This window comes from Globicephala melas, chromosome 11 (assembly GCF_963455315.2).
Source record: "Globicephala melas chromosome 11, mGloMel1.2, whole genome shotgun sequence".
NCBI classification, from domain to species: domain Eukaryota; kingdom Metazoa; phylum Chordata; class Mammalia; order Artiodactyla; family Delphinidae; genus Globicephala; species Globicephala melas.
The window spans coordinates 42,818,031-42,831,012 of NC_083324.2; the positions used below are offsets into that span (position 1 = coordinate 42,818,031).

The following is a 12,982-nucleotide window of genomic DNA, read 5'->3' on the forward strand; positions in this document are numbered from 1 at the left end:
AAGGGAGGGAGGGAGGGAGGGAGGGAGGAAGGAAGGAAGGAAGGAAGGAAGGAAAGAAAGAAAGAAAGAAAGAAAAAAGAAAAAGTGCCAATTTGGGTCATCCTTCCCACAGGTAAAGCATCTTCGGCTTGGGGATTTCCCAGTTGTAGCATTCCTCCAGAACTTGTTGTGCAAAACCCTGTCCCCTAAGGGGATACAACAGCAGAGATCCCACTTCTTCTTGGTCTCCTCACATTCACAGCCCAGTGAGGGGCCAAGTCAGAATGAAGCCACCCAGCTGCCTTGATCCCCAGTGTCCCCAACAAGACATGATAATTTACCAGTGCCCCACTGCTCAGCAGAATCACAAAGATAATAAAGCTCTCAAACCAGCTGTGTTTCACTATTTGGTAGCAGGTTTTCCGCAGGTTCCACCAAATGATCCAGGGGAACTTCCTCTTGTCCATAGTACAGCATGGAGAGCAGCAATCCAGGCCTGCAAGGAATTAGCATCACTATCATTAGTGTCTATAATACATGTGCATTAATAGCCCAACTCTTCACCCCTCCTTGTACACACCATGTGAGTGGAGTCTTTTTCCAACCCCTTGAATCTGGGCTCAACCATGTGACAACATTTGGCCAACAGAGCAGAACAGGAGTCATAATGTGCCAGTTCTGACTCAGTGAGAAATTCAACAAAGATATAGAACTATAGGAAATATAAAAAAGAACCAATCAGAACTGAAGAATAACTAAAATGAAAAATGCACTGGAGGGAATTAACAGATTAGAGGATGCAGAAGAATGAAATCAGTGATCTGGAAGACAGGGTAGTGGAAATCACCCAATCAGAACAGCAAAAAGAAGAATTTTTTTAAATGTGAAGAGTTTAAGGGATCCCTGAGACAACATCAAGCATACTAACATTAGCATTATAGGGGCCTCAGAAGGAGAAAAAGGACAAAAGACTTATTTGAAGAAATAATGGCTGAAAACTTCCCTAATCTGGGGAAGGAAACAGACATCCAAGTTTGGAGATTGGGAGCACAGAGGTTCCCAAACAAGATGAACCCAAAGAGATCCATGCCAAGATACATTATAATTAAAATGTCAAAAAATTAAAGATAAAGAGAGACTCTTAAAAGCAGCAAGAGAAAAAGAACTAGCTTTACACAAGAGAACCTCCATAAGACTGTCAGATGATTTTTCAGCAGAAACTTTACAGAGCAAAGGGAATGGCACAATAGATTCAAATTTTTGACATTTTAATTATAATGTGTCTTGGTGTGGATTGCATTATTATTGTATTATTCAATTCTTTCCTACATTTTCTAAGTCTTCGTTGAAGTTCTTACTGGAATGAAGTTCATTTTCCTCCCTAGTTTGGTCAGAATTCTTATGATCATCTCTTTGAATTCTTTATTAGGTAAATTACTTACCTCTGTTTCTTTAGGGTTTTTCCTGGGGTTTTATTTTGCTGTTTCATTTGGAATACATTTCTCTATCTCCTCATTATGACTTTCAGTTTTTGTTTCTATGAACTAGGTTAAACAGCTACCTATCTTGGTCTCGAAGGAGTGGACTTGTGTGTGAGTATCCCGTGTAGATGGCTTGCACCTGGCAGCTTTAGCAGGGTAACTGGGGCTGGAGCTTGCCAGGGGCAATCTCTGGGGAGCACTCCTCCTAAGTCCACCCAGGCTGGACAGCTGGGGTTAGAGAGGGCTTGGGCTGGAGTCAGTCCCTGGGGAGTGCTGAGGCCAAAGCTGTCTTGGTGGGGTGGCTAGAGCTGGAGTGAGTGAGGGCTAGGGGGAGTTCTAGGGGTAACACAAACAAAGGTGCTCTCTGGTGCCTCTGACCCCACAGAGGGCTCCAGTACTTCCCTGCTCATTTTGGAGAAGCTCTAGGATTAGTACATGGATTTCCTTCCAGTATAGTCTAGATGCCCTTTAAACTGCTGTTTTCTTGCTGCATCCAAGGTAGGTGAGTCTGTGCTCTGGCCCCGTAGCCATATTCCTTCCTACTGTAGGTCACTAAGTTGGGGTGGCATTCCCATGGATACCATGTCTCCGTCTTTCCTACCTGTTTCTATGTGGTCTTTCTATGTGCAGTAGCTGTTCAATCAACCCTCAGGTCTTTTTCAGGAGGAACTGCTCTATAAGTAGGTGTAGAGTTGGTGTGTCCATGGAAGAAGGTGAGCTCAGGGACTTCCTACGCCACTATCTTGGACCCTTGCTCCCAGAGAAAAATCTTGAGAGATGAGTTGAGGGCCTGGCAAGGGCTGTAGTCAGCCCCAGACTTATGATCAAGTTCTCTTGGTCTATGACCTCTAGTACATCCTGACAATTGATGTACTGGGAACTCTACCAAGTGGCAAAAATACCGGCCCAGTGGGCTTTCTGGGAAAGTTTTCTAGATTTTCTGCCCTGGTACTTGGGCTGTACAAGTTGACCCCACCTAAATCAAGAATTTCCTGAGGGCTTCCCTGGTGGCGCAGTGGTTGAGAGTCCGCCTGCCGATGCAGGGGACACGGGTTCGTGCCCCGGTCCGGGAAGATCCCACATGCTGCGGAGTGTCTAGGCCCGTGAGCCATGGCCGCTGAGCCTGTGCGTCCGGAGCCTGTGCTCCGCAACGAGAGAGGTCACAACAGTGAGAGGCCCGCATACCGCAAAAAAAAAAAAAAAAAGAATTTCATGAAATGGTCCCAAGAATCCAGGGAAGACTCTTCACTTTTGTCTCCAGTAGAAGCAGAAAGAAGGCATCTATCAAAACCATAGATCTTCAAAAAATAACAGAATCCCACCCAAATATTCCATAAACTGAATGTAGGAATACTGCCACTTACCTTTGGGCAAACATCTCTCTGGTTCCTTTTTGGGAACCATTTCAAGTACCCGCCTAAAGGGATCCTGTGGACCAGTGGTGCTACATTCTGAGAGCACACTCGTAGCATCAGACTTCTGTACGTCAGAACAAAGAAAGGGGGAATCACTTTCCAACACCCTCTGTCACCATGGTTAATACCTAATACCTTATTTTATGACTTTTTATGCATGAAATTAGCTAGGCAAAGGTATGAGGGGTGTCTAGAAAGTATACCTCTTGTTGCATTCTTTCCTAAATGTTCTGACCAGCTCTGACTTCAGGAAAGAATTCTCTAACTGCTCTCCCTTGGTTGATGAAAGATAAGGCACATGAAGACACAGTGCCTCAACCTTTTCCTCCCTCTAAATCTTCTTACCTGATCTGCTGACTAACCCCAAATATGGAAGCCAGGTGATGAGAAGGATGCTACTTTACTGAGACTGAAACTGTCAGCTACCTCAACTCCCAGAATTATAGGCCTAGAACAGTGTTTCTCGTTGATTTTACCCTCCAGTAGACATTTTGGCAATGTCATTGATTTTACCCTTTAGGAGACATTTTGTCAATGTCTAAAGACATTTTTTATTTTTACAATGGGGGGATGCTATGGGCATCTAGTGGGTAGAGGCCAGAGTACTGCTGAACACCCTATAATACACAGAATAGTCCACATAACACAGAATTATCCTGTCCCAAATGTCACAGTGGAGAGGTTGAGAAACCCTGGCCTAGACCTTTGCTTAAGATCTAATTCTGGCAGTTTGCCTTGTACTAATCTTGATATTTTTCCACAGTGGCTATCTTGGAGAAGGTGTATGGATGAGCCATGTTTCTTCTGGGAACACCCTGGGAAAATTACCTTTCGGGGATTCTGTACCGACAGATAAAGATCACCTTCAGAGAATATGTCCATTTCCACACTCTGAGCTCCTGGACTGGTGGGCTCCTTGGTCTTCTGATGGAGTTCACTGGCCTGACACTGAGAAACCCCGAGTAGAATTAATATTCCTCCTGGACATCTCACTTGAGATGAAACAAGTTTGAATTCTATTTGGTTTTCTGTTTGTCATGAAAATTATTACATTATTAACATTTTTCGCTTTACTTTTGAAAACTGATCCTGGAAAAAGTCAACATAAAATAATTCTGGAACACTACTATAGGAAACAGATAACAAAACTTACTCATAAGTAATATAATCAAAACAATATGGTTTGGATACAAAATTCACCAAATAATTAAGAGGTGAAACTTACTGTAGCCTTTCAATTCAATGGCAAAATAATAAATTGTTTAATAAATGGTACTGGCATAATTAGTTATCCCTGAAAAAATATTACAATGTCAGAATACAGTAAAAATTAAAATCCATAATCATTTGATATTCTGATATAAAAACAGATGTATAAAAATATTAGAAGAATAACTAGGAAAATAATATTTTACTCTGTTGGGTACAGAGGGTTGGCTTAGCAAAATAGGTAACTGAAAGACATAAAGAAAATATGAAAATATATCACAACATAAAAATAAAAACTAAATTTTGTCTTATGACCTGCAGCTAAATCCAAGAAGGATATATGCAAAGTCACACCTTAAGTAAAGGTTTCATCCTAAAATCTATGTGAGGGTTCCTGTGAATCTGACACTGTAAGGTCATGATTTAAGAACACTTTTCCCCTTTGAACATATACACACAATAAACAGGTACACATTATCTATGGACCAGACACAGAACAAAAATATAAAGTAATAACAATTTAAAGCATGTAGCAGGTAATGGTGAATAAAAGTGCCCCGTGTGAGGAAAGAAACCACAGTTATGTCCAAAGCTTGAAACTATGGGCTGGGTTGAAGTTCTTGCACTTAAGAGAGAAAGTCAAAAGAAGCTGTGGTTTTGTGACCACGTAGAGGGGTGGGATAGGGAGGGTGGGAGAGAGGGAGACGCAAGAGGGAAGAGATACGGGGATATATGTATATGTATAGCTGATTCACTTTGTTATAAAGCAGAAACTAACACACCATTGTAAAGTAATTATACTCCAATAAAGATGTTAAAAATAAATAAACAAATAAAAGAAGCTGTGGCCAAGGCTTGGGATTACAATTATACAAAGCTGCAAACCTAGAGAGGAAGGAGGAAGCACAGCCTCAGAAACAAGACCTGGGCAATGGGAGCCACTGGTTCAGTGACTGGATCTGCAAAATGCCTAGTATCACTATTAGACAAGAATCCCAAGTTGGCAATACAAGACTTAGTTCTGAAATGGATCCTCTAGGAGGGTCGATTAAAGATACCACAGAACTTAGACTGCAAAGAGAGGGACAGATCGTCCCACAAAGATGAGCTTTCAAATTCACACTCCAAAATGTATGAGGAGACAAACATAAAACCAGTAGCCCTCAAAAATTAGCTACAGGGAGGTGAATTTACTTGAGAAAAAAGTGAAATTAGTATAGTAATCTGAAAGCATCATGAAAATTAACAAGTTTAGAATTTAATTTAAAAAAGATATACAGAATTTCGCTTCCTGGATAGTAAAGTAAGAAGCTCTGCAGACATGCTCCACAGGAAAATTAACATAAGTGGTGGAAAGTATTCGTAAAAAATCATTTAAGTTTCTGGAAATTGTCCTAAGGGCATACAGCAAATGAAGAAATATTTACTAAAAAAACTACACATTTCAGTAATAACAGCAGGAGTCTATGTCACTTGAGCCATGATCTGCTCTCTTCCTTCCCACCCCCAGCTCAGTGTGACAGAAGCTCCACTCTAGGCAGATGTGACCAAGAAGATGGGGCTCCCTTTACCCTCAGCTCCCAATCAAGAGATATGTATCTCACCAGAAGGTGCAGGTTACCAACTTTTCTCATCTCCTCCAACTCTGAGTTGAAGAGGCTAAATTTCTGGTGAATGTGGCCAAGAAGTTGGATTTCCTTTTTCAATTCAGTTTCTACTCATAGGACAGAGACTCTATTCCAGGTTCAAAAGCTTGAGAATACCAGGGTGCTGATCACCCTTACTCTAGCTAGTTTGCAGGGCAGAGGTTCCATGAAGGAAGAGGGAGGCTGAGAGATGAGAGACTACTACTGCCCCTCCGAGTACCAGGGGTAGTGGCTATGGCTAAGTGATCCTTCCCAGGGTGGTAGGCAATACGTAAGAAACAAAATCTCTTTTTGTGCTATTCATTTCACCTTCCACACTCCCTTTCTCACCTTTCAGCCAATTCAAACTCTATACTTCTTCTTTTAGGGCTCAACCAAAGGCACTTGATTCCCCTGTTGCCCCAGCCCACTCTGATCGTGTTCCCCTCTGAACTCCTCTGACACCGCCCACCTGTGCCACATGTGCAGGACCATGATCAGAACCAGCCCCGGATGTGCAGCTGCCACATTTTATACCCTTATCATCTCTGCATAGTGCTCAGAACAGGGCAGGCCACCAGTGCCCTATGGCAACTCTAGCTTTGTACAACCTCTAAGTCTACGTGTGAACCTTCATACCTGTTTTCCAGCCTCAGGTTGTGTGATAGGCTGTGCCTTATCTTCACCAGGGGATTCAGCATAATCTTCTTCCTCTGCTAGTGGGGCCAACCAAGTCCGATCATGCCCGACACTCAAGGTCTTTGGTGCGGAAGTCAGTACACCAAACTCCTCCCAGGTCTCTGGGCCCTTTCTCATCTCTGTGTCCAGGGGAATGACACCTTTGCTCTCTGCCTCAGGGCCTTCTGTCACCTCTTCTTCCTTTGGTAAATGTTGTCTCCTGCACCACTTGGTACAAAAATGCTCAAGAGTGCATATGACAAAACAAAAAGCCCGGCAGAACTGGTCCAAGGCTAACTGGACTTTGGTTTTCCTGACCTCTCCTTCCAAGTGTCCATCTCTCTCCTCATTGCTGAAGGAATTGAGCAGCAAGGCAATGAAGAGGTTGAGTACCTGGGAAGGGGCAAAGGGAGGGGGGACATAAGGAGAATGAAAAATTTAGCAAAGGAAAGAATACAGTAGGTTTCCACAACAACTTTTCCCCAAGACCCAAAACAAAATCAAATGAGAGTTCTATGTCCTTCTGCCTCCCAAGAAAGTTCATCTGTAAAATAAATAAAAGGAGAGAAGATTGAGGAAGTAATAGGGACATCAAGATAAGACCAAAGAAAAACTGAAGTTAAAGGGTGCAGACAGACATATCCAGTCTGTCTGCGTGTAAGCAGCACATATTGTAGAACCTGGCCAGGGTAAGGCTGAATGGCGAAACCATGTGGCAAAATCAAAAGTGGATATTCCTTGGGGATCAGCCAGAATCATGAGGTTGGACTTTCTCTGGAATTGTCCACAGGGATATGGGTCTGATGTCTAAGACTGCTGTGCTAGGAGGTCCTCTCCTGTCTGCACAATTTGAGAGATGGTATACTTGTGCAGGCTTTTTTTAATCTCTTTTGTTTGTGGCTCTCGCCAGCTCAAACATATACAGCTCTCTGGGAGAAGTGTCTTGTGGGTGTTAACGGGTCTAGTCACTCTTCCTCAGCTTCACCAGGAGAATTCCCAGGTCCGAATCTTTGCTCAAGCTCTCCTCTATTTGCTAAGTCCTCTTTGCATCTTAAGTGCCCTTCTCAAGTACTGTGTCTCCCACAAAGCCTTTCTTAGTGCTCCCTTCCTACTCCCTTGGGTGATACCCTGCCCTTCTGATCTTTCGTATCTCTTACTGTCTATCAACATCACTTATTAGGTATTTAGGAGAGTTAATTTTATTTCTATGTGGATTGCTAATTATATTTGCATGATAGCCCCAACTCAGTTCTGAAGAACTTACGCTCAGGTATCCCTGTCTGTCTCCTGTCTCTTCATACCCTCACTGGTGTACACCTAATTAGCCTCTCCATAAATAGCCATGTTTCCAGCTGCAAGTAACAGACTCAGGGCAGCTTACACAGTAAGAAAATGTCACATGACAAGATATTTGAAACGTTTTAAACAGGGGACCAATTATGACCCGACAATAGGTTTGTTCCACCTTCCCTCTATCTTCCTCAGTGCTTACTTTGTCTTAGTTTAGTTCTTCTCATGGTTGTATAATGTTTGCAGTTCTACCAAGAGTCACGGTCATAAAAGGTCCAGAGGAAGAAAAAGGACTACTTTTTTTTCCTCATCCCTCCTTCCTCCTCCTCCTCCTCTTCCTTCTCCTCCTCCTTCTTCTTTTAAACAACAAGAAACCTTCCTCAGTGGACATCTCTTTACATCTATTGAACAAATTAAGTCAAAAACCCCTACCTCGGCCAATCAATGGCGATCTGAATAACCACTTGGAGTAGGATAGACATTGGGACATCTTTATGAGCACTACGTGACAAGGTTTTCTTTCATGCTTACCGTACTGTCTTCAAACAAAATTCAAATGCAGATTTTAAAATATTATATAACATTACATTTATAATACTATACTTAGAGTAACAATTTTCACTAGTGAAGTGTTACAAAAGAAGTCAATGCATTTGTTTAGTCCATGTATTTAATACAATGACAACAACAACAAAACTAAGACACTCACCACGAGTTTTCCTATCACCATGATCAACAGAAACACAATAATGCACAGTGCTTGGTTAGCTTCTTGCATACATTCCCACATGTTTTCGATCCATTCCCCACAGAGGATGCGGAATACCACCAGAAAGGAGTGGTAGAAATCCCCCATGTGCCAGCGTCGTAAACATGGGACTGCAGGGTCATGGGACTTTGAATTACTCTTTATGCAATTGAATTTAGAGCCAAAAAGCTGCATGCCAACTACTGAGAAAATAAAGACCACAATGGCCAAGACCACAGTCAGGTTTCCAAGGGCTCCAACGGAATGGCCAATTATCTTAAGCAGTGTGTTTAAAGTTGGCCAGGATTTGGCTAACTTGAAGACCCTCAGCTGTAAAAACAGACAATAAACAAAAATGGAAGAAAAGCCAGTTAAGAACAAATTCCATCTGCTCAGCTATAATTTAAATGACATGTTCCCAAACCACAGCATTTATAACTTTCAGATCCATCCTAAACATGGTCACCAACTCCATGTCCCACGCTAATATTCACCTGTATCTACTTTTTGTTTTAAAAATGGAATATTTTGGTCTAAGATTTTAAATGATAAAGACTTTGGGATCATGATGGTGGAATTGAGCATACATGTTTATTAAATATAATGAATGTATTGGAACCGTATATAATATACCAAGGGTCAAAAACTTTGGCCCCAGGGCCAAATCCATCCCATTGCCTGCTTTTATATGGCCTGAGAGGTGAGAATGTTTTTTACATCTTTAAATGGTTGGAAATAATTTTTTTAAATATTTCATTACACATGAAAATTGCATGAAGTTCAAATTTCCATGTCCATAAATAAAGTTTTATTGGAACACAGCCACACACATGCGTTCTCTACTGTCTACAGCTACTTTTGTACTACGATAGCAAAGCTGAGTGGTTTCGACAGAGACCATATGGCCTGTAAGGCTGAAAATATTTACCGTCTGGCCTTTTACAGATAAAGTTTGCTAACTCCTGTATTATACATTTGAGGTCACAAGTTTGAATCTAAACTTCATAAGGATGACAAGAGTAACATGATGTTTTGTACCTAGGAGAGAAAAGGCAATCAGCCAGTCAAGGCACACTCTCTTTTTCCACGAGAAATTTTCTCCATGGAAACTTACAGACCTTATAGGAGACAATAACCTTAGAAAAAACACAGCAACTAGTTTCATAGATTATTTCTTATATTAACTTTCAATGTAAACCAGTGGTTTCACTCCAAAGTACAATCCTGTTAAGTATCAACTATTTGGGGGGTGGGGAGATACTGCAGGTCAGTAAGACTTATATCACAAGAGAAGGACCACAACTGTCTACTTAGAGGGGAGCTGAGGGCATCTCAGGGAGAAACTGTGGTTCTGTTCTTATCCACAGGCAATGCCACAGAGCTCCTTGCCTCATAGCATGGCTGTAATAAGCCTAAACAATAGTAAAGCAAATGTAATTTTGCTCACCCAAGCACCAATAAAACTTTAGGGAGCAGCCTAATAATGCCTGACTTTAAGCAGTGTGATTTCTAACATATGCCAAGTATAAAATGTATGCTTAAGTAACTGAATCAAATGTCTTATTCTACAGGCTTAGAAATCCTATCCATGCCAAAAAAAAAAGTAAATCTCTGAAAGGGGACAAGAGGTCACCTTTTGTGGTTTCCCTATTACCCTCCCACATGTGATTTCTCTGTGATTTCTGTCCATATCTCTTGTGGGGTCTGTCACACTCCACTTTACCTCATGGTCATTTCTGGGCCTGTCTTGTATCTTCCCTAGACTGCAAACTCCTTGTAGGCAGTGTTTTCCTCACCTTTGAACCTTCCCTCATGTACATATCAGGTGCTCGGCAAAGGTTGCCAGGATGCCTCCAATGGTTCGTGGATGGAGGGCAAAGACTACAGAAAAGGAATGTGGTACTGGCAGCAATGAGGAGGGACCCTGTGAGATAACACCTGCAGGCAGCACCCGACCCCCGTCCTGGGCTCTGTAGTCTACACCCACTTGGTGAGCCCAGCTGTGAGGATGCCTGGCTCAGAGCTCTGTGGGGGAAGAGATCATTGGAGGGGTTCTACACGAAGCAAGGAGCAGAGTCCTGATACCAGAAGACACAATTTTGCATCTGGTTGCCTGAAGGATCATCTTGTGGAGGGAGAGGGAGGAAAGTAGGGGTTCACCTGAGAGAAGAGGCCTTGGGACTCACAAAGGTATTAAAGGCCTGGGTGGGAAGAGGAGTGCAGTTTTGGTTCTCAGGTTAAGGTAAGATGGTAAAGTTTAATCCAAACTAGCTACTGAACTCACTCAAGACTCTTCAATCCTGTCAGATAAGTTATTCAGTATAGGACTTCCCTGGTGGAGCAGTGGATAAGACTCTGCGCTCCCAATGCAGGGGGCCCAGGTTCGATCCCTGGTCAGGGAACTAGATCCCACATACAGGCCACAACTAAGAGTTCAAATGCCACAACTAAGGAGCCTGCCTGCTGCAACTAAGGAGCCCGCCTGCCACAACTAAGACCCGGTGCAACCAAATAAATAAATAAAGAGCTGGTTAAATTGGATTATCATCCTGACAGCCCCTTAAAAAAAAAAAGAAGGAAAGAAAGTGCCTTACCACTCTTAAGGAACGAAGTGACATACAACTTTGTTTTCCTGGACACATACTATTTATTATCACCTCTGCAAAACTCAGAAGAGCAACAATGCTGTCAAAAATGTTCCAGCCTCCATGAAAGTAGTGGTAGGGATCCAGCGCAATGATTTTTAGGCACATTTCAGCCATGAAAATGCCAGTGAAAACCTACAGTGAGACAAAGAAAAATGAGAAAAGGAAGCTACCTCTTCTTGGAGATACACTTTTAAGAATGGTCCAAGGGAATTACAGAGGTTACAAAGAAATAAAATGTATTCTCATGCTTGATACAATATGCCCTGCAATCCACACACAAAAAAAACGTTTACCACTGTAGTATGAACCTCACTCTACCTTTGCCCCTCTCTCTGCCCTCCTCCATGGCCTCCACTCCAGTGTCACCAAGCTAAGAGACATCAGGATGGAGAATAAATATTATTTTCCATTCTGTTAAAAAATAAAGCAAAATTGACTTCTTGGTAGATGGCAGAGTAATAGGAAGTGTCAAGCAATTCCTCCTCTGAATTCTCTTTAAGATACTAATAACTCTGAAGTGTGGGGGGGTACACAACAGCTCTGAAAACTAAAGATAAATATCGTTCATAAACCAGAATGCAGGAGGAGTTCACCTAACCATTCAATCTCAACACCTTGATCAGAAAAAAAAAAAAAAAATTAAAAGGGCCCAGAGCAGAGAACTGAAAAATACTACCAGGCACAGAAAAATGTCTTTGAGCAACCTGATATAGAGGATAAACCCTAGATTGGTTATGGTTGAAAGGAAGATTAGCGAGTCAGAATATAATCCTAAAGACTCACTAGAATGCAGGGTGCATCATTCCAGAACAAAATACCAAAGAATTAAAAGGAGGGGCAAGAGCTTAAAAAGCACTAAACTATGTCTTTTCCGAGGGGAAAGTAATTCTCTGTCTTTAACAATTAGATAATACAGGCTTAAGAAATTTGCAAAATGTAGCATAGTAGCCAAATTCAAAACTAAATCTATCTTCTATTCTTTGCAGAAGATAAAGCAAAGCATTCCTTCATAGCAAATAGCACTTTCTCTATCACACATACACACACACACACACACACACACACACACACACACACACACATTAAATAGAAATGAGAAAAACAATAGTATGAAAATAATAGAGTAATATGAAAAGGGTTAAAGTCTTTTAAAATGTCCTTTTTTTTGTTGTTATTGTTGTTTTGTTTTGTTTTGTTTTTTGTGGTTCGCGGGCCTCTCACTGTTGTGGCCTCTCCCATTGCGGAGCACAGGCTCCGGACGTGCAGGCTCAGTGGCCATGGCTCATGGGCCCAGCCACTCTGCGGCATGTGGGATCTTCCCGGACCGGGGCACGAACCCGTGTCCCCTGCATCGACAGGCGGACTCTCAACCACTGCACCACCAGGGAAGCCCCCAGGGAAGCCCCTAAAATGTCCGTCTTAACAGGGGTCCCCAACCTCCAGGCCACAGACCAATACTGGTCTGTGGCCTGTTAGGAACCAGGCAGGAGGTGAGCGGCAGGCGAGCGAGCGAAGCTTCATCTACTGCTCCCCATCGCTCGCACTACCACCTGAACCATCTCTCCGCTCCACAGTCCGTGGAAAAACTGTCTTCCACGAAACCGGTCCCTGGTGCCAAAATGGTTGGGGACTGCTGGGGCTTCCCTGGTGGCACAGTGGTTGAGAATCTGCCTGCTAATGCAGGGAACACGGGTTCGAGCCCTGGTCTGGGAGGATCCCACATGCAGCGGAGCAACGAGGCCCGTGAGCCACAACTACTGAGCCTGCACGTCTGGAGCCTGTGCTCCGCAACAAGAGAGGCCACGATAGTGAGAGGCCCGTGCACTGCGATGAAGAGTGGCCCCCGCTTGCCACAACTAGAGAAAGCCCTCGCACAGAAACGAAGACCCAACACAGCAAAAATAAATTA

General features: G+C 42.8%; 1 protein-coding gene across 7 annotated transcripts in view; it reads right to left on the reverse strand.

Moving 5' to 3' along the window:
• Positions 1 to 12,982, reverse strand: part of SCN11A (sodium voltage-gated channel alpha subunit 11) — a 130,623-nt gene that overhangs the window by 27,332 nt on the left and 90,309 nt on the right. For all 7 annotated transcript variants that reach the window (XM_060307599.1, XM_060307594.1, XM_060307595.1 and 4 more), the window contains 6 exons: positions 11,020 to 11,205; positions 8,387 to 8,755; positions 6,349 to 6,780; positions 3,704 to 3,823; positions 2,825 to 2,939; positions 321 to 475 (listed from right to left, as the gene is read on the reverse strand). In XM_060307599.1, coding sequence (XP_060163582.1) covers positions 321 to 475; positions 2,825 to 2,939; positions 3,704 to 3,823; positions 6,349 to 6,780; positions 8,387 to 8,755; positions 11,020 to 11,205 — 1,377 coding nt within the window. The remainder of the gene's footprint in view (positions 1 to 320; positions 476 to 2,824; positions 2,940 to 3,703; positions 3,824 to 6,348; positions 6,781 to 8,386; positions 8,756 to 11,019; positions 11,206 to 12,982) is intronic.